At 36.0% G+C, this 23,496-nt stretch overlaps 1 protein-coding gene across 2 annotated transcripts in view; it reads right to left on the bottom strand.

Moving 5' to 3' along the window:
- The window catches only part of SWIP (strumpellin and WASH-interacting protein), a 557,147-nt gene that overhangs the window by 228,481 nt on the left and 305,170 nt on the right, over positions 1-23,496 (bottom strand). For both annotated transcript variants that reach the window (XM_090402140.1, XM_090402141.1), the window contains one exon: positions 15,135-15,303. In XM_090402140.1, the coding sequence (XP_090258266.1) occupies positions 15,135-15,303 (169 nt within the window). The remainder of the gene's footprint in view (positions 1-15,134; positions 15,304-23,496) is intronic.

Here is a 23,496-nt window from a genome sequence, read left to right as displayed (position 1 = left end):
AACCTGACATATTTCTCTGGTACCTTCTTCTCCCTCAGACACCTCCAGACTTCTTGCCTTGGCACTCTATCATACGCTTTCTACAGATCAATAAACACCAAATGTAGCTCCTGTTGTTTCTCTTGAAACTTTTCCATCATCTGCCATAACCCAAAGATAGCATCTATCTTTGATCGACCAGGCATGAAGCCAAATTGCACCTTTGCAATCCTCACCTCCTTCCTCCATCTTCAATCAAGAACCTTTTCTAGGATTTTCATTGTGTGGGACATCAACTTTATTCCTCTGTGATTCTTACAGTCTTGTGCATCCTCTTTACCCATGTAGATGGGGACAAGAGTACTTTCCTTCCACTCCTCAGGTATATTTTCCTGTTGGCAAACTTTCATGAACAGGTCCCACAGCAAATCAATTCCCTCTTCCCCGAGTGCCTTCCATGCCTCCACTGGGATCCTGTCAGGGTCCACCGATTTTCCATTCTTCATCCTTTTCATGGCCTCATATACAGAAATAAGTTAGCAAGGAAGAGCATAGGTTTACAAAAGGGAGGTAATGTCTGAGCAATTTGCTCCTATGTGATAGTAAAGTTATGGCTGAGTTGGATAAAGGGAATGGATACACTATTGTTGAATTTTGCTAAGGCATTTGGTAAGATACTACATGAAAGGCCTTTGCATAAACTAGATAATATGGGATTGGAATATAAACTATTGCCTTGGATAAGTGGGTGGATGGACTGATGGAGAGATATCAGAAAATGGTAGATTGGGATGTGAATCTGCTAAATTTAAGGTGACTAGCAGCGTGCCCAAGAATCAGTCCTTGGACCATTGTTGTTCAATCTCTATATTAATGACACAACATTTACAGGGTGATTCAAATAGAATGGAAGTGTGGTCAAACAATAATGGCTATCAATTCAATGTTAGTGAGTATAAAGTTATTCACTTTGGTGTGATGCAATATCCAACAGCATATTATATTGGTGGGATTAAGCTTGGAGTAAATGATGAGGCTAGAGATCTTGGAGTTATGGTGGATAGGAATTTGAAATTCAAAGGTCACATAAAAAAAAACTGCAAATACAACACAGAGGATAATTGCGATGTCGAAATGAACATTGACATGTAAAATATGGAACTCTTTTTGCTCCTTTGCAAAGCTGTGATACAATTACACATAGACCACTGTGCATAGATTTGGTCTCCTAGGTTCCAAAGGGATAAAGAAGCTGTTCAAAGGCCAAAGAAGAGTTTATTATTATTATTATTGCATAACACCTCCAGGGAGCCCAAGGACTCATCAAGGGAGGGCACCTACTCTACAACTCTATGTCTCCACCACTGAATCCATCAACTACACCAACACTATCTACCACCCATAAATACTACCACTAGTATTTTTTTTTACAGACAATCACAAACATCCATGCCCAAGGCAGGATTCGAACCTGAAACCTTTTGGGTGGAGAGCGGATACACTAACCACTCGGTCAACCAGGCCAGTAAAGATGCTGAGTTACAAAGATCATATCGAGAATATGGAATTTAGATTACAAGGACAGACTGAAAGTTTGTGGACTGCAGAAACTGGTAGACAGAAGAAAGAGAGTAATATGATAGAGGTCTATAAACTTATGTGAGGGTGTTATATCAGCTGATAAAATTTTTCATTATATGGAAGGTGGGGGAGGTGACAAGGGGGTATCCGTGGAAGTTAAGTTTATGTACAGTTAAGAAAAGGAAAAGGGCTAGATAGATTTTTTCTCTTATAAAACCATGAGTGGAACAGTTTGCCTGTTGAAGTAGTGATTGCATCTGGCATGAATAAGAGAAAGTATGACAGCTGGTGTGGGTGATGTATGACCTCCCTTGATCAGTCCTTGACTCCCTGGAGGTCTAATAATAATAATATTAAAAAAGTGATAACATAAAAAGTGACACAGAATTAAAGATCATAAAGATGAAATAAAAACTAGAGATATCTGGAATAATTAGTATGAAAATTATTGAATGAGATATGTAGTAACAGTATCGTGGTATAACTCCAAGAGAAATGCAGTCGTGAGTATGTTTCAGTACAGGAGGAAGAAAAGAAAAATCTATGTTATGTATATAAATTATGATAATTATACTCATAAATAAATAAACTACAAGTCTCAGGACTTCTAAATCAAATACCTATCATAACAAATTCATATAAAATTTAGAAAATAAAAAGACAAAACTATGCAAACATCAGGAACATGGAAAATATCAGCTGCATGTTTTCCATGGCAGAAATGTTTATTGCCATTTAGATATAACTTTTAATAAAGAAAACTAAAAAACCAATTATATTATTTATTATCATTATATGGGCATCAAGTCTGAAGACTTATTGTGAGAGTTACAAACTAACCATTATTTCCACAATGCCTATTATATTTGTCCTTATACTCAGTGCCAACAAAGAATTCATAACTGCCTCTGGCAAATCCATTCTACTCAAATGCTACTCTCCAAGCAAAAAATGTAATTCTTGCATCTTTGCCAACCACATTCACACTCTTATGCAACTTCAGGTGGTGGCCTCTTGCTCTCTCCTGTCATGTATTTAAAAATTTCTTTGTCAACCTTTGTGTTATAAACCACTTTAGAAACTTATATGTTTCTAACATATCTCCTCTTTGCCTAACAACCAAACTTTGTAACCCGTTAACTTTACTTTCAAGCTATCCTCATAGGGAGGATTCCACAGACAAGTCATTTTGGTCACATGCCTCTTGGAGATGTAAAAGTCATGAGGAATATACAACTCCAAGAAACCCAGGTGACCAAATTTGTGCTCGGAAGATCAGGTGTCATTACATCAAAGCTTTATAAAGAGAGATAATGATTTCCTTATCCCTATTTGTCAGTGCATTTCTTAGCATCTTAGTGATTCTTTGGGCTATTTTATCCACTTCTATAATATATCCTCTAAAATTCAACATTCTGTCAATCACCACCAACAAATCCATAATTTTATATATTTCTTGTAGTCCAGTTCCATTTAGGTAATGCACAGATTTTCATCCCAAAGTACACTGCATAACTTTACACTTTGAAATGGCAACTGTTATCTTTTGTCCAGATTCCAGTGTATTTAAATCAGCCTACAAAATCTCTATACCATCTTTATTAACTACTGCCATTTCCAGTTCAGCATAATCAGTAAACAACTGGATATTTCCTCTCAAATCACTTGAAATAATAATAATGCACAAATTAAATGGTATTAGCTCAAGTGCAGAGCCCTGTGGTACACAAGTGGTTACCTGCATTTGTCTTGATTTGATTCCACCATATACAAGTCTGATGCCTGTTCATTAGTTATGTCTTTTGTCACTAGCTGCATGTCCATGCCTATCTGCTCCAGTTTATGTAATAGAGTTTCACATGGTATCCTGCAAATGCTTTTGTAATGTCTAGTAATATCATGGTATAGCCATTTCTCTTATCCAACTCATATGTCATTTCATTGTAGAAAGGGAGCGAATTACTAAGACAAGACACCTCACAAAGTATAGTATTATCCCATAGAGTATCATATTCATACCTATCCTAATCCTGACTTCTGCCATTAACCTAATTTTCCAAAACATTAACCACTACTCCTGAAATACTGATTGGTCTATAATTTGCTCTCTCTCTCTCTCTCTCTGGTTATCAGAAAATGGAGAGTGATAACAGCAGCAAACAAATTCAACAATGTGTGGACAAGAGATTACAAGGAAGAGCAGATCATAAAGAGATGATTCTAGGTCCTTTGGGAATATGATCAGAGTTTGATGCATCAAAGTGTATATCATTTATGCTCAAGAATACAAATGCAGAACATTTTTTTTTCCCCCATGTGTTTTTGGTAAGTTTTTTGGGTAAGCATCCCCAAACACTGGGCATTTTTGGTTGTACTTCTGGGAGGTTATTCTTTCTGATCCACAGTATCACTGTTATCTTTAATGGCTGTAATATCAGCAACTTACGAGGGTGGTCTGAAAAGTTCTTGGCCTAACAATGAAAAAATGAATTTATAATTTCAAAATTATTTTTATTTTTCAACATAATCTCCCTTAAGACTAATACATTTATTCCACCGATGCTCCAGCACCATTATCCCATCCCTGTAGCGGCTCTCAGTAAGATTTGCAAAATAACCCTCTACAGCTGCAATCACCTCTTGATTCGAAGAAAAACGTTGACCAGCGAGGAAGAGTTTTAGTTTGGGGAAGAGATAAAAGTCAGAGGGAGTCAAATCTGGGGAATAGGGTGGATATTCCAACAATTCACAGCACAGATCCCTTAATTTTCCCATTGCCAAAACACCTTTGTGGGCAGGTGCATTGTCCTGATGATGATCTTTTCTTCTGCAAACCATGTCTTTTGTCACGAATTTTTTCGTCTAGTCTGATTAAAAGATTGGAATAATATTTCCTGGTTATTGTTTTACCCTTTTCAAGATAATTAAATTCAAACACAGTGGACAACCACCTTCTGTCCACTGTGTTTGACTGCTGTTTGGATTCTGGTGTGTAATGATGAATCCAAGTCTCATCCATAGTAATAAATCGATACACAAAATCAGTTTTATTCTTGTTAAAATGCTTCAAGCACTGTTCAGAGATTTTCATGTGAGTGTGTGTTTTTGATCTGCTGTGAGCAAGTGCAGCAACCATCTTGCACAAAGCTTTTTCATTTTCAATTCTTCATGCAAAATATATCCTACATGTTCTTTTGAAATGCCTATACTCTTAGCAATTTCACACACTTTGACTCGCTGGTAATCCAATACTATATTGTGCACCTGATCGATGATTTCTGGTGTTGTTACACTTTATGGATGTCCTTCACATGGATCATCTTCATGGCCGTACCAGCCTTGAAGTTTAAACTCGGCAGCCCATTTCTTAATTGCCGAAAACGAAGGAAAATAGTACCCATAAACTTTTATGACCTTCTGATGAATTTCTTTTGCCATTAAACCTTCTTTTACAAAGAATTTTATAATCACACAATACTCAATTTTATCCTTTTCAAGGGATACAGACAACACTCTTGCTTCAGACAGCTGTATAAAACAAATTACTTGATAGAATGACTTGCAATTTTGCATGGATGCTTATCACAGATGTACCAACTTTTTAAAAAAAAATCTTGTCGATAGTGTTGCCATCTATGGTCGAAGCCAAGAACCTTTCAGACCACCCTCGTACAGATCAGAGGCATACAGTGTGTAGATAAAAAACTCATCAAGATGCCACCCACATATGGAGAATCTAATCTTCTAAGTTAGCAGAGATAATGCCCTCTACATATTATCTTAGCCACTCTAATTTTTATGTGGTAAAATAAATAGTGTAACAGGATTATTCACTAGCCAATCAAGAAGCTTCCTGTTTCACTACCAGAATTTAATTCTGAGTACTAAATAGAGGCTTGCCTGCAGAAATGCTTTAATGCTGTGCTCTGAAATGGAGGTGATACTGGCTCCCTAGTTAATTATAGTCTGAAAGGTATGCCCATGGTGTCATACTTCCGGTGAATCTGTAAACTGGAGGGAGGAGAGAAGCTACTCTGAAGACCAAACATGATAAAACAGCCACTTCAAGCCTTGCTGTTGTCATGTTATAAGATGGCTGCCTCATAAGCACATCTTCTATAGTTGGAAGAAATTCTACCCCTGGTGAAAATATTCAGTGAAAAGCAGAATTAAGCAGATTCAGTGAAAAGCTGAATCTATCTTGATATGCTTATAACACCATACTATTGCATCTCTAGATCTCATTATGAACTTAGAAAACTCACTTTTTCTTTAATGATGCTGCAATTGGGTACAAAAGAGTAGAAGATTTTTAGCCAAAGGAAATCAAATGAGAATATACTGTGTTAGACAGACTCTGATATAGAATACTGTTGCAGGACTATGAAAAAATGCCACTTTAGAGATGAAAAAAAGGTGAAGTGGATTAATGAGACAGTGTCATACCTGTGATATGGGCCTCACAGCTGTTGTATCATCAAATGTGAAATATATGACTCAGGTTAGAGCAAGAAACCATAATATATTTGTAAAGCAGATTTAGAAAGCTTGAATCCACCCCCCCTCCCATACACACACCCTACATACCATGAGACAATTGCCAGCATTCTAAGACAGATAATTAGAAAAATTTGGAATATGGGAGAATGCCAACAAGTTTGGAGAACATGTTGAAAAACAGTACTTTATAATAAAATTACAAACTGTGCAATAGTTTACAATTAAAATTACAAACTATAATAATATTGAATGCCTGATAAAAACTGATGACAAAAATGCACAACAATACACAAATTTTTACAATTTCATTGTACTTTTATATTTTAATTTCTAAAACTTTTAACTGTAGCATTCCAGTAAAGAACAAATTGTACTGGTTAGCTCAAATGTGAGGAAAGGCTTATGTATTCACAGTATATGTTATTTATTTTCAATGGTATTGATGACAGCACAGAATGATAAGAAAATAATATTTATTAACTTTATTATATTTATTCACTGATATTAAATCCAGCATCTTAAGAGCACAAAAATAGTTTGTCATAGTATGCAAAACAACAACAATATGATATAACAGTGGGATTAGTTCAAAAAAATTGTAACGGACAACACAAGGAACTAAAGTCCTAATTAGGCACCATCTATGTTGGAAAAAGAGCGAAAACAAATATTAATTAGATCTTAAAATGACTGTTTCCCAGATTTTTGGTAAATTTATACAGCCATATTTGTTGAGGTTTGGAGTATGTTTTAAAACAGAAACTTTAAAATAGATCCCTGATTGCTCTCCAGTCATCCCTGCAGCTCACGATAAGCCCACGTTGAATTAAGAAGATGGATCCATTTAAAAAACCTTTCATAGCAAAAATAGACAGAATTTTATCTCCCCTGGTAACTATTGCATAATGTGGGGGGGACTACACCACCTAGCCAAAAATTCGATATCTCATAGAATGCTTTTTTTCCAAATAAAAAATCATCTGACTGAACAATAAAATTTCTGCAATACAATATTATAAAGCATTTGGATGTTGTATTGCTTGTTTTCAATCCATGTTTCTTTCTAACCGTCCATAATTGGTATTTTAATTGATTAATTATAAAAATCAAAATTCTCTTCCCATTGCTGACAGGTGGTGGGTACTGCAAAAAAAAACTTCTTCTGTTGTAAGTAATGGAATGTCAAACACATTACATAATTTGTTCCAAATACACAGGGCAGCTGTAGAATGCATGTTCTACTCTTTTCTATCAGTAACAGGCTGAAAAGAATAGAACAAGTAACAGATTGGATCTCCCATGTTAAAGTACCTCCATTTGATAGTAATAACTGGAAGGCAACCATATGCAATTCTCCAAGCAAGATCCCTCCTGTTAGGGTATCCTTGGAACTTCAATAAGTTATGAAACAAAGTGTTATTGTCAGTACCCAACTGCAGAAGTTCAAGGCAAAAGAGATTAAAGATTTCTTTATACCAAATTTTACTGTTTTTAATGGAAAGAATGTCAATACCAGAGTGTTGTAGCAGTCTTAAAGTTAAGTACAGAATGTTATAGTATTCAGGAACAATCTCAGCTTTTGGACCTTTATAATCATTTACTCCAAACAGGAGAAGATGAAAACCCAGATAGTAATGGAGAAGGGTCTGCACATGTGTGATTGGTCTGGAAGATTTTATGGATTTTTGAAACTGTATTGCTTAAACAGAAGAATTTTAAGACTGGAAACTCAAATCCTCCATGCTTCTTTGATAGTTGAAGAAATTGCTTTTTAACTTCTTAATTGATTTTAGTATTGGCTGGACCAAAAAAAGTGAACAGGCTTACTATATAATTGCTTTTCTTCAAGCTTGTCATCAGTGGGAGCCAGACCCAGAAGAGATAGCAAGTTGAAATATATGATTTCTGTGATGTTATATCCAAATAGCGAAAAGGTGTATTATCTTATTATTAAAATACTCTGGATCAGAGATAGATGTTGGAAGTTTTTCCCTCTTGTTTAGACTATAAATTAAAGATGTCAAGAAATTATATTCTTGGTTTAATCCTTTATCCAAGTATAAACAAACAGAGTTTGCATATGAAATATCTTCATAACTGGGCTAAATGACTTCACATTAATTGCATTATCCCATAATGCAAAACACACACACCTCTACAGATGCTATGCATTATAGGGAGGGCCACTGCCCAGACCAGTTTCAAACTTTATTGAGGTCTCATCAGTGGGAGACAGACCTAGAAGAGATACCAAGATTAAGTAATACAGTAGTCATATATTTTTCATATATAAGTAGTGAAATAGTGTAAGTTTAAAGAGTGGGAAATTTTTCAACATCTATCTATGATTGAGAGTATTTTAATAATAAGGTGATGCCACCTTTTCACTACTTGAAACAAGGTTGAAGTAATGACTTCTGCATTACTTCAACCTTGGTATCTCTTCTAGATCTGGCTCCCACTGATGAGACCTCAATAAAGTTTGAAACTGGTCTGAGTAGTGGCACTCCCATTAATGCATTGCATTATAGATAACTGAAAGGATGTGTGTACTGCATTATGGGATAATAAGTTAATTGATGTGAAGTCATTAGCCTCTATACACAAGTAGCCCAATCGTGAAGATATTTCACATACAAACTTTACTTACACTTGGATAAAGAATTAAACCAAGAATATAATTTCTTGGCATCTTTAATTTATAGTTTAACACCTGCACCAACATGTCTAGGACTTACATGTGATGCAGTGTTTCAGCAAGATGGTGCACCTTGTCACTTTGCACTCAGCATTAAGCAGTTTCTGAATGAAAATTTTCCTAACAGATGCCAGCCTGGTTGGCTGAGTAGTTAGTGTACCCATTCTCCAACCAATAGGTTGTGGGTTCAAATCCTGTCACAGCCATGGATGTTTGCAATTGCTTTACCTTGTGTACTGCTATAACCTTTGATATGCCGCAGTATGAACTTTACTGTACTTGTGCTACTAAAGCCATAAATCATCATCATCCTAACAGATGGCTTGGAAGAGATGGACCTACATCTTAGTCAAGGCATTTATCAGATTTGAGCTCACTGGATTTTTTACTATGGGAACATGTTAAGATTATCATTTATTTTACAAAACATTGCCTTAGATGATCTGCATCCTTATGTGCAGACTAAAATCACTAATGTGATTAGGCGTATCTGAAATTAACTGGAAAACGTATTTGTAAAACTTCAAAATCGTATCTCGGTTTATACATATGCAATGACAGTAGATATGTTGAGAATTAATAATCCCAAGAATAAATGTATATAACTCAGTTATCAACCTATCAAACCACATTCTCACCGAAGGCGAACTCTCGCTGCTAAAGAAAGGTTTGAACTACGCCATTGCTCCGAGGTCAGTAAACAAGCTTGATATCGTGTATCATATCGAGAGAGGTTTACGATCCCTCCCCACCATTCTGGCTGATAAAATACGAATGGAAACATCATGTATACTAAATTCTAACAAAAAACTAAATACCAACATAAACAAAACCGAAAATCTAGCCCTTAAATCCTTAAAAAATAACCAGGATATTATAATAATGAAAGCCGATAAAGGCAATTCCACCGTCCTGTTAGACCGTACGACATACATTGAAAAAAATGAACCAGTTAATATTGGACCATAACACCTACCAAAAGGTTAACTACAATCCCACAAAACATAACAAAAAGAAAACAACTGAATTAATCAAATCCATCCACACATGGCCCGAAGAAACGACAAAAAAATTAATACCTCAGTATGCCCGTACGCCCAGAATTTATGGCCTGCCAAAAATACACAAATCTGGCACACCACTTCGCCCGATCGTTGAAGGAATTGACAGCCCAAATTATCACTTAGCAAAAAAATTAGCTGCCACACTCAAAGAATTGGTAGGTCAGTCCCCTTCCTACATAAAAAATACACAACATTTCATCAGTAAAATCAAAAACATTACACTCACCGACCAAGATTTATTAGTCAGCTTTGATATAACTTCCCTTTTCACCAATGTCCCAATCAATGACACGATCTTGCTCCTACAGAACATATTTCCACACGACATCACGGCCCTTTTTGCCCACGTACTCCGCTCCGGATATTTCGTATGGCAAAACAATTTTTACCTTCAAAAAGAAGGTACAGCCATGGGCTCACCACTTTCTCCCCCAATAGCTAACTTTTATATGGAAGACTTTGAGCAACGTGCTCTAGAGACAGCATGCCTAAAGCCCAAAATTTGGCTCAGATACGTCGACGATATTTTCGCCATTTGGCCCCACAGCCGCGAAGCTCTAAATACATTCCTTAGCCACCTAAACAAACAACACAAACGTATCCAATTCACCATTGAAATGGAAAAAAACGACTCTCTTCCTTTCCTAGACACACTTGTCACACGTCTTCCCTCTGGCTGTCTCTCCTTCTCAGTTTACCACAAACCTACACACACAGGCCAATACATACACAAAAATTCTTACCACCACCCAACACAAAAATTAGGTGTCATAAGCACCCTTAAACACAGAGCCTTAACTATTTGTTCGAATGAACAGGCTCTAAACCAAGAATACAAAATCATCAACCAAACATTTATCAAAAATGGATACAATAAAAAAACTATTCACAAGATCCTCCATAAAGATACCAGTAAGAACAAAAAAGATTTCAAGAATGCTATTGCCATTCCTTATGTTAGAGGCATTTCTGAAAAAATAGACAGAACACTTCGCAAATACAACATTAAAACCACCTTTAAACCCCCAAATAAGCTAAGACACCTACTCAGTTCCTCTAAAGATCCTCTTCCACACCTAGCACACCCAGGGGTATACAAAATACACTGCACATGTAACATACCATACATAGGGGAAACAGGGCGAACTATCCCAATCAGACAAGACGAACACAAACGACACATTAAATACCTCCACTTCGGTAAAACAGGCCTTTCTGACCATGCACTCCAAACATACCATAGAATTGACTGGAAAAATACCAAGTCCCTACACCGCACCAAAACCTGGTTTGAGAGAAAATTTAAAGAGTCTTGTGAAATGCTCAAACACAACCCAAATCTCAACAAAAATGATGGCCTCACCATTTCAAGAATGTGGAGGACCCATCTACAACCTGTATAACATCCTAAACTAGCATTAGAAAAATTACCACCAAGAAGACAACCTGGTGACCTGGTGAAGTGTTTAGAACATTCAATAGCAACTGAAAGAAATCATTTTGTAACTATCCAGAATATTAATACATGAGGACTCTAACAGTTTATTGTAGTTGCATTTATCTATTTATAATATATATATATAATTTTTATTTATTTATTTATTTATTTTTGTTTTTCTTTTCTATCACTAGAGGTCAGGCTAGAAAAAAGATTTATTAACTACGTAGATTTAGTTTACTGGTATAGAAAGCATGAGCATGTAGCTTGGTTCTGTATACAGTTGTATTCTTCCGATGATGACCTCGATATAGAGGTCGAAACGTCAAGTTTTATTTTATTTATAATTAATAAAATAATCTGTTCAACACGTGTGTTTTTGAGTCCCTAAATCTACAAATATGAATAAATGTATATAAGACTGTAATAAATTCTTTCACTTGCTCTTTTTTTAGATTGATTTATCATGTACAGAATGGAAGTTATAAAAATTTAAAACTGCACAACATTTTATAATGACCCTGTATAATAATTTACGATTCAAGGTATTATCTCGATTTTATCTGCACTTGCCTATATTAACACACACACACACACACACATACAAAAAAAAATTCTGTTCAATTAGGGAAAAATCAACTTGTCTAAAAGAAATATTTTGATTGACACCACATATTCTGAATTTGTATGCACACTTCTCAATATCAGTGTCAGACTCCTGAACTTAAAATGCTTATCTTATGATTCAGTTATTTGTACAATATTTATACTGTTTTAGAATGATGGGGGCTTATGATCACACCAATATTTCTGTATCCCAATATCAATATCCCAAATCTGACCAATCTCATAATACCGCTCTTGCATTTGTGATGATACACCAAAAAGCTTCCTAAAAATGCTCGATGCTGTCCAGAAAAGGCCAATATCTGGTTAAGATATGACCTCTCTTTCACAGACTCACTTTCTCATATATGTTCTGGACTTTTTGCCTTATGCTTTTTTTTTTTTTTTATATTGGTATTTTGTATTACTTTTAAGTACAACCAGTCCAAACAAAATCTAATGTTAATGTATATCATAAAAATCACAACATATTTATAATGTAAGACTAATTATAATTGATCTGATCAGCATGTTTATTCGTCAAAACTTTGTGAAGGCTGTTTTTGAAGGCAATAAATGAGGTAACTGTCGATAATGTAGTATATGATTCATTATGAAGATCAGATTCCTAATGACATGCTGCTGTTAGCAAGCCTAATAGCTATTCTACAGCTACTGAAACACAGGTGGGTCTTATTGTTATTGCTGTATGATAGTTATTATTATTGTTGTTGTTGTTCTAACAGAAGAGTAGGTCCCCCAAATTACCATTTGGGGGACCTACAATTAACAGCATGAACTCCTTGAATTGTCCAATACACTTTCTGCTCAATTGAGTTATACAAAATGCAACTGATATGATGAGAACACTAAAGTACTCAGAGGAAACATAAGCACAACAACAGCCCAAGACCAACTTAAGGTACTGTATTCAAACAGGTAAGCCATGGAAAACACTGTTACCATGCCTCTCTTAAAAGTGGTTTGTTATCACATGCTGTTGCAATATCACATTTTTTGTTATCATTCTAAATTTTTATTACTTAATTTTGGTCTTATAAGAATCACAGTATATGAAATGCAGATATGTTCCCTAAACAGTTATTACTGGGAATGTCAGTGCTTCCAAAACAGTCCTCCAACCACAAGATAAAGTGAAGAATGACAATCAACAAGCTTACCAAGAAGGTTACTTTCCAGAAATTGTATCATAACATAACCATGATGATCACATGCTTTGATAACAAAGGAATAATCCATAAGGAATTCATTCAAAAGGAAAGACTGTTACCTGTTATTATAACTTAAAGGAACATCTGCTAGCAAGAAATGAGTACATGCAACAAAATCTGGAACAGTCTGACTGAGAGTTGTTGCATGGCAATGCACCTGCTCGCTTAAGAGGCTGCATTGCCATATTCAATCACCCTCCTTATACTCCCCAACTTGAATTTTCCCAAATTTCTCAAGCTAAAATTGAATGGATGCTAATTTGATAGTGTTTATGACATTCAGAAGAATGTGACAGGAGAAGTAACTATTATTATTATTATCTAGCCCTTCATCGCGGGAGGTCCTTCCTAGGAAACACAAGTCTATCAAGACTCATCATGGGAGGTCCCTCCTAGGAAACACAAAAGTCCATCATACCACTCCTTAAACTCATTGACAGTTCTTGCTCTCACAGGCAATGCATTCCACAGTTCAACCACCCTCCATGCAAAGAAACCACTCCTCACCCTGTTGCTCACAGTTTTCTTTCATAACTTCAAGGGATGGCCCCTTGTCATCACTCCTGCCCGATGTTCACCCAAGCGAAAGAACTCCTCGGTGTCAACCCTGTAACCACCTCTCAACAGTTTAAAAGTCTCAATCATATCACCTCTCCTTCTATCCACCAAACTCTGCAGTCCACATTCCCTCAGCCGATCCTCATAACTAACATTGTACAATCCTGAAACCATCTTTGTTATCTGCCTTTGTACCCTTTCCATAGTTAATTTATCCCTTTCAAATCCTGGGGACCAAATCTGAGAACAATAGTCTAAGTATGGTCTGATCAGGGTATTATACAATGGAATGATAACTCTTTTATCTCTGCAGGTCAGCGTCCTTCTCATTATTGCAGCAACCCTCTGTATTACCTTCACCACCTTTGCAATATGTCCCCTGAATTTCAGTTTTCTATCAATCATCAACCCCAGATCTCTTGTCTCCCCTACTTCCTCCAATAGAGTATGTAATGTCCCAAATCTCAAGATCTTACATTTTGCTGCATTAAACCGACACCCCCATTCATTTACCCAATCCGTCTAGCTTATTCAAATCCTCTTGCAGCACTACCACATCTGCACTATTACTAATAACCCTTCCCAGCTTCACATCATCTGCAAACAACTGAATATCCCCCTGTAATCCACTCACAATGTCATTGATATAAAGGTTAAACAATATAGGTCCCAGTACTGAGCCCTGTGGGACCCCACTTTATATTACATTATATTATATTACAACAAATGATTCCAAGTCTTTCCAAAACATGTATGAATAGTGTGACAAGCATAATCAGTGCCGTAACGAGGGCATGGCAAAAGAGGTGCTCGCCACAGGTGCAAAACGTAAAAAATAAAAATAAATAAATAGATATAAAAGTCCGCTATTTTATATTGTATTTTTAAATTTCGGCAATACACCGCTTTAGGCACAAAATCTGCGACACACTGCAACTCATTTTGATGGGGTTAATAGTAAGTATTTAACATATTGCATTTAGTAAAATTTAACTTGTTACATTTAAATTTTTCAAAATTTTTGTCATTTTTGGGTTTGGGGAGGGGCGCAAGTTAGACTCTTGTCACAGGTGCTTCATACCCTCGTTATGGTGCTGAGCATAATCATTCCCTAAGGGGATTATTTTTAGGGAGACAGATAAGAAAATAATTTCCTTACCAATATTTTGGCTTATCTGAATTTGACCTCATAATGGGGGGGGGGGGGATCCATTACCTACAAAGCTCTGCTATTTTTATGTAATAAAGGTTGTTTTTTTTAATGGCTGTATCCCTATTTTTTTCTTTTTTATTACCCTTATAAGAATTCTTCGTGTCCTGAGATCTGTTAATTATGATTGTTCTGTGAGATGCGAGGACAAAAAAATTTGAGTAGCACTGTCATATAACAACTTCAACTTGAAGTTTTATAGCATTCTATAGCTAAGAATTTTAAGGAAAAAATTATGAACACATTTTCAACAGAAAAAGAAGCTCACCTTTTACATCAATCAGCTCATCAAAGAGCTTGATTGGTTTAATAGACAGAAACTGTGCAAAGTCCTTCATGCCTATATGAAATGGATTCCTGTCATCCAATTGCAAGTGGATATGCAAATGCAATCTGAGATCAGTTTCAATGTCACGGCAAAGAGGATCAAGAAAATTCTAATGAAAAAATCATAAATGCTACTTAAAAACTTAGGCAAAATGTATAATATATATATATGAAAATAACTCTCAATGACTTACATGAACACAAAAAACATGTAAGTGGTGAGAAGCAAAATTTTATCATTCTTACTATATAGTTTCAAACTGCTTTGTAAAAAGTCAGCCCTTTTATTTTCTCTGAAGTTTACCTTAGGAAAGATCAAAAAGTATTAAATGACTTCATTAATGCTTGATATCTGCTTTTTATTCATTAATTTAGCTGAAGGATGATTTAACTGTAACTGTAATTTAATCCTACTTATTTTGAAGAGTAAACTGAATTTAATCTAGACACATAGTTTGTCTTTATGATTAAGAATGAAAATAGCAATAGCCTTTAATGATGTGCATTCACAAGAAACAAATGTGTGATTTACTGCTACAGATTTTGATCACAATTCAGCAAAAGGAGAAATAACAGTAGCTTTTATGTGTATACTTATTATTATTATTTGACATCTCCAGGAAGTCCAAAGACTCATCGAGGGAGGGCATCTACTCTACAACTCTCTGTCTCCACCATTCAATAAGATTTTCAATAAGATTATATTATCAATAAGATAATGAATGGCATCAAGTTATACAGATCTCACTTTAAATGATGTCACACTCCTCTTAGACAGGCTGTGTGAGGAAAGAGGAGGATTGAGAAAGCATAACACTCTGTAACAAAAGGGACATATCTGAAATGATAATGCATCATAAAGCTGTGACATTTCTTTAGAAATCGTAGCATTTTCTGGTAGCAAGATGAATAATTTGAAGTATTTTCAAATCTTGAAATGGATGAAGAAGCTTGATTCATTTTTCTGCATTTCTTACAGGCTATGTGGAAGTCTCATTGCAGTTATCTAGCTTTGACACTTAAGCAGTCCAATGTCTAACCCTCACCTTTTTTGGGGTTTGTGCCCTGCTAGTAGGTATCCACCAGGATCAGGATACTGAATAAATATCCTGAAACAAGATGAAATGGATGGACTAGCAATTTTGGGGTGCGGAAACTACAAAAGATAGTATAACATACTGAACCATCATGCAGACTGGGATGTCACCTCATTAAATGAACCCCCCCCCTACACACACACACACACACACACAGATTTTTAGGGAAAAAAAGAGTGAAAAGTCACCTAATGGAACAAACTTAACCTTGGGAGAACTAAAGATAGGAATATTTTTAAATTTAAATAATTATAAGAGATTTCTAAATCCTAAATAATAAGATGTCATATTTGGGCACTGCAAATCAGAGAAACAAACCATTATAACATTTAGGACTAAAGATGAAAATAAACTTCTCGAATGACAGACAATTTCAATTAATGAAATGATAATGAGACTTGGGGATTCAAAGGGAAAATATGTGCAATATATAATCCTCTTAAGCAGGATCACCTTGCTTCCCTTCTCCAATCCAACTCTCACGTCCACATGGTGAACCTTGGAACCTAATAAGCCAAGTGGAAGATTAGGTACTTACCCCAGTAGGAAGCTTGTTCAGATACAAACAAGAGAAGGGAGATTTAAGGGAAGTTTGGAGGCCCTAAAGTGGCAGCCCCACCATCAAACTAGGCTCCAGATGGCTGGTAACCAACTGAATCTTCACGTACTCCAAAGTCTCTGGAAAGAAATAACTGAACTATCACTCTGAAAAGTGACTCAGAGAGGTTAACAAATATGAGTAGGAGAAGGAAAGGAAAAAGAATGAAAATAAACAAGATCTGAAATGTTGCTACTTGGAATGTCAAGAGTATCTATCACAAATATCAAGAAGTAGACAAAACTAATAAAAAGAAATATAAAATTAGCAGTAATTAAAGAAAAATCACACATTACAAATATTAGGGGGGGGGGGGGGGATTCTAGAATTAAGGTTGCAAATAAGTCATGGTTTCGTATTGCAGGTTTAATGGAATATTTACAGCACCAGAAAAGGATTAAAAACTAATTTTAATGCTTCCAATATTTCGTCTCAGTCACTAAGACATCTTCAGGGATTACAAATAACTTTTATAACACATGCACAAAGACAGCACAATAATAAATGAATCATCTAGGTCAATCTACAAGGTCAGACTGACTATGGTCAACCTGGCCTTGCAGACCATGTATTGGATATAACTCACAGGATCTCCTGGAAGAAAACCACCATGCTCCACCATAGTAAATTTAAAAAGGAAAGCCTGTTTTCAGAATCTGCAGCAGTACTCAGAAATCAACCAAATTTAAATAAACATGGATGCATAAAACTTCCTAAAATTTGGGAAACAATAATTGTCAGAAGTCCCACTTTACATCCTAGGCCATCTACAAATGTAAAGTGGGACTTCTGACAATTATTGTTCCCAAATTTTGGGAAGTTTTATGGATCTGTATTTATTTAAATTTGGTTGATTTCTGAGTGCTGCAGATTCAAACACAGTCATTCCTATTTAAAATGGTCAATTTGGCCCTGCAGACCAATACATGGTCTGCAAGGCCAGATTGACCATAGTCGTGATTACAGATGTATGATTTGTGTTCTTCTAAATGGATGGTCACTGATCTGAGTGTCTGTCTGAAGTAAGCCAACTTGCAAGAACAGGGTATTTTACTTACTCCAGGTACTGAAAGAGGTAGAATGGATAAGGTTTAGTAGAACAGATAAGGGTAGCAAGTTTCCAGTGGAGCTTAAAAGCTGTGTAGAGGTTGTATTTTTTTAAAGACCTGGCTATTTTTTCTGATGTGCCATGGATGTAGGGCAGTGTTTCTCAAACTTCAGATATCCATATACCGTTTCTTAAATTTTCATTATTACCAAGTACCCCCTAATTAATTAATTTTAAAAAAAAATTCATTCATTAATTAAAAAATAAAGAAATTAATTAAAAAATTAATTAATTAAATTTAAATATTAATTAAAATTAAATATCTATTTTATTTGAATTTATATGTTCATGTAAAAAAAAATGTGATTTATTTTTAAATTTTGGTTCTCTAGAGATGTCAGATGACACACTCATCAATTTCATCTGATCCAAATGCAATATCAACATTTTCTTGTTGCTTACAGCTACTTGTATTTGCTACATTGCTCTCTTTTGGGAGTTTTATAAATCCAATCTTTAACCAATGATCATTACATAAGAATTTGAAAGCCTAAAAAAAAAATACCGTAATTACTCAAATATAACTCTAACTTTTTCCCAAAATTAAAGCTAAAAAACCGTGTTGTGAGATACGTGCAGGAATTTTTGGAAACTAAAGTTTTCAGAAAAAAACTGAAAATGGTGCAACTTACCAAGAAGCTCCTACTCGCCATCACTACTTTTGGCATCGAGAACAGTTTCTTTGTGTGCATCGTGAAAGTCATCTACCCAAATAGCATCATCTTCTTTCCCATTATTTCAAGCAAAAATTACCAGTAATTTACAAGACTTGAGATACGTAGAGCAGCGAAAAACTGCATATGATTGGTGCGGTATTAACAAAAGATCACGGAAACCAAAGGCAAATTAGCATTTCAACAGTTGAATTGAAATGCTATTTCCCTTCAACCGAATTCCATAATATCTGAAACACATTCACTATATATTTTTTAGTTTTAACACGTTAACGACGGAGGTGGTGTCAAGCAAAACCATATGTTCCACCGACAACATATGGCTTTGCTTGGTCTATAAAGCCGTTTCTGTTGGAGAGGGGATGTGATTCATTAGTTAGTGTCGTTTTATCCAGGTTGTCTCTATTTGCACTGTTTGTTGAAAAATATAATACTCCTTTAATTATGCATAGCCGAAAATTGCCACATACCCCCCTAACAACCTTTCGTGTACCACACTTTGAGAAACACTGATGTAGGGAATGGTGATGACATTTTTGAAATTCTTCTGAATTGATGGTCGAGGAATGGGGAAGGAACTGATTATTTTTTAATTCTATAATCACTGTAGCTATTGGAAAGGAAGGTGTTATGTATGTGGTTGAGGTCAGTTGAAAGAGAGGTTCCACTGGAACAAAGATTATAGCTCTATTGGTTGGAGTTTTAATAAAGCTATATTGTTGAGAGTGGTGGTGGGAAAGTTTGTGAATGTATCTGCCTGTGTGAGTGGGTCTTCTATATACAGTGAAGGAAAGGTTACCATTAAGAAGGTATGTTACTAAGGTGTCTAGGAAGGGTAAACAGTTTACCCTAACTAGACACCTTAGGGGTGTCTTACAGTAAACTATTGTTATTTTCCTTTTCTATCGTAAACTGGGTTCTTGGATATAGACTATTGAGGTCACTGAGGAAGGAGTCTAATGTGTCTGGGCCATGAGGCCAAATAGAAAACACATCATCCACATATCTTAGCCAGATAGAAGGTTTAAGAGGGATCTAACAGCAAGAGTGTAACTTGCACCCCCCCCAACCCAAAAATGACAAAAATTTTGAAAAATTTAAATGTAACAAGTAAAATTTTTCTATGTCTCATTTTTCAAAATTTTCCAGGTAAAAATTGGCAGGGGGGGGGGGGGGGTTTCAAAAGGGAGAACCCATAACAGTTTCCTCTATCTGTTTGTAAATTTTGTTCTTCCAAGAGAAATAACCAGAACTGATGGCAAAGGAAAAGAGATCTAAGATATCAGAAGGGAAAAACATTTTTTAAGATGTTAAGGTGTCATTTAAGGGAATATTAGTAAACAGTGAGGTGATGTCAAAGCTTACCAATATATCTCATCATCATCAAATTCCTGACATTTACCCTCAAGGGGTGTACAGGATGTGATAGTACTATATGAAAAATTTACATCATTACTAACTTCCTACCTACAATTTTCTGCCAAATCAATCTGTTACCTGTCAAAGCTACAACATTGTCAGATCTTATATTTATATATCTATCTATCTCCTAAGGCACTTTTTACCATATCAATCCACCTATATCTTCCTTGGTCTTCCTCTGGGTCTTTTTCCTGCCAACCTGGTAGAGAATATTTGTTTGGCAAATCTTTCCTCACCCATTCTGTTTAAGTGACCATACCACCTCTGATTAACTCTGCTAACGCATTCCTGGATGCTGACAATGTCAAGTTCTTTCCTAATATCCTCGTTTTTAATACAATATTGCCATTGATGCCATCTGTTCATGCCCCTTATCTTTGTCAGAACTCTCATATCTGCTGTCTCTAGTCTTCAGTCAAGTGTTTTACTTCTGACCCGGCTCTCAGATCCATAAGTTAAAATTGGTTTGAACACTCTCTTGTATACAGCTAATTTAGTGTTTTGACTAATTTCTCTCTTGTTCCATATAAATTTATTCAGTTGACTTCCTACCACACCAGCTTTGTTGATTCTGTTGTCTGTTTCCATATTTAATTTACCATCTTCAATAAAAATCGTGCTTAAGCAGCTGAAATGTTTTACTTGTTCTATAGGTTGAATGAAGGTAAACATACAGAGCGAATGAATAAATTAATGGAAAATAAAAATGACGAGACTGAGGCAATGAGTGAGATCGCACTGTTACGCGGAGCGATACACAGGGCAAATCGGCAGCTGGAGCGTTGGCAAAAATGTTTACCGAAAGTATCGACTAAAAAACAGCAAAAAGTATGATAGGAAAAATAAGAGTATGATAGTAAGTGTAAACAAAATGAAAGAGCGATTGTTGTACGAAGATTCGTTAGTAAGAGGTGTGATAGTTGAGAGTATAACAAAATCGTACCAACCTGGTGCGAACATTAACGATGTAAGCGAGTCAATTAGAATGCAAAAGCAGCAGGTGAAAGAATTGATAGTAGTAGCAGGTACCAATGATTTGATAGGAGACAAAATGGCTATGAGAGAGGATTTGAAGGAACTGCTTGAGGTAGCAAAAGCAAAGAGTGAGAGAGTTAGGATGGTGAGGCTGTTGCCGAGGTATAACAGTGAAGAGTATAGAAGGAGGGCCATAATAGCTAACAACATTATGAGTGAATTATGCAGGAGGAGTGGTGTGGAATTTGTGGATGTGTGGTGTGAGTTCGATGGGCGAAAGGATTTATATAAGATGGATGGTTTACATTTGAATGGATTTGGTGTAAGGAGACTTGAAAAGGTGTTGAATGTAGTGGCAGTGGATGTGCAGAATCAGGGAAACTAGTTATTGGGGGGGGGGGGGGGAGTAGATATGCAGACTTTAGGGAGACAGTTGAGTGTATGAATGTGTTTAATATGCCTGAGCGAGTATGAAAGACAACAAATCAGAATGGGATAGTTAGGGATGGGAAAATGGGCTTCTGCAATTCATGTATACTAATGCCAGAAGTATTAGGAACAAGAAGGAAGAATTTTTGGCCTTGGTTGGCATTTTCAGGCCACAGGTTATTGGCATTAGTGAAACATTGCTGACAGAAGATGACACAGCTAGTGGGATTGAATGTGAGGGGTATGGTGTGTTCAGGAGTGACAGGGAGAATAAAATGGGGGGAGGAGTGTTAATGATGATAGATGATGAGCTACAGCCAGGGAGAATAGAAGTGGAACTGCAGGATAGAGGAAAGAGCACATTTGAAGATTTTTGGTGTGAGATTGAAACTAGCCGAACAAAATATACAGTTGGGTACTGCTATAGACCAGATGATGGAATAGATGGTGGAGATAGTATGCATAAGAAAATAGAAGAAATGAGTGGAAGGAGGGTAATTATTATGGGAGATTTCAACTATGGTAACATTGATTGGAAGAAGGAGAGGACACATAGGAGGAAGAACTGGATTTTATGCAGTTATTAGAGGATAACTATCTGCGACAGCATGTAATGGAAAATACTAGGGGTCAGAGAATGCTTGACCTAGTAACTGCATCTGAGAATTTGGTTGTAACGAATATGACCACGTTGCCACCAATTGGTGAGAGTGATCATAGGGTCTTGACTTGGAAGGTGGCTAAAGGTGTGGAATTTACAATTAAGACAGGGTACATGTGAAATTATCTGGTTGGTAAGTATGACAAGCTTAGGAGTTTGATTGGTTCAGTGCCATGGCATGTAAAACTGCAAGGGCTAGATGTTGATAGTGCATGGAGGCAGTTAAGAAGTGTTTGCATGAGGCAATGGCTGACTGTATACCTAGAGTCCAATTAATAAATCAAGTTGGGGTTAAATGGATGAATAACACCATTAAGATTGAGCTGCAAAAAAAAGAAACAACTATGGAGGGAATTTAAGGAGAAAGATGACCTGCAGGCACATGAACGGTATAAAGCGCAGGCCAGAAGGGTAATGAGTGTGGTAAGAAAAGCAAAAACCGATTATGAAAGAACATTAGCCATGCAGGCTAAAGAGAATCCCAAACAGTTTTTTCGATATGTTGCAAGAAAAAGAAAAAACGCATATGGCAGAATGATTTTAAAGAATGCCGATGGTAGGCAGGTAACCGAATCAGTTGATATAGTTGAATTACTGAGCAAGCACTTTGCAAGAGTATATCATCCAAGTGGTGACATTGCAGGAATGAATAAGCCAATAAAAGAGGGCGCTCGTGAGTCAAGCGCAGTGACATGTATAAGAAGAGCTCCTGATTGGAATAAGTTTTCTAGCAATAATTAAATATATATGCATAATTGTTTGAGTAAGAGAGGCTGTAAACGTTGTACACTACTGGTTTTATTAGTGTGGGGATTTTTTTTGCCAAAACTTAATTATGAAATCGTTATTATTAGACTTAGTAACCTGCAAAAAATGGCAGCGGCATTGTCATTCCATGACTTTAGATTTCAGTCGTTTTGTTAAGTGTGAGGTCTGTTATATGTATTCTTTCGATTACATAAATATTTTGTGGATATTTGATGCGGATGGAAGGAGGGTGTGTGCAAAGTGTGACCTGAACGAGGAATTGATCAATGTTAATATGAAATTGATGACAGAAAGTGTTAGTAGCGAGACTGTCACGGGGAAAATGAGTGCACGTTTGAAAGAGAAGGATGGTGAGAAAAGAGAGGTGAAAAAATGTTAAAAAATCATTAAAAAAGAAAAAGAGCGATTTGAAAACCATAACAGAATGTTGAAAGGGATGAAAGTGAGGTGAGAGTGGTGGAAGGAAACGAAATTGAGAGAACGAATGAAACTAGAAATGGCGTGACGCAGAAATCGAAAGTGAAAAAAATCGAAAGAATGAATGATAGCGAAAGTTCAACGCATGTTGGAC

Source organism: Typopeltis vanoorti, chromosome 12 (assembly GCF_054136105.1).
Source record: "Typopeltis vanoorti isolate ZY-2024b chromosome 12, IOZ_Tvanoo_1.0, whole genome shotgun sequence".
Lineage (NCBI taxonomy): Eukaryota > Metazoa > Arthropoda > Arachnida > Uropygi > Thelyphonidae > Typopeltis > Typopeltis vanoorti.
Note: the sequence above shows the minus strand (reverse complement) of the source record. Positions and strands in the feature narration are given on the sequence as shown.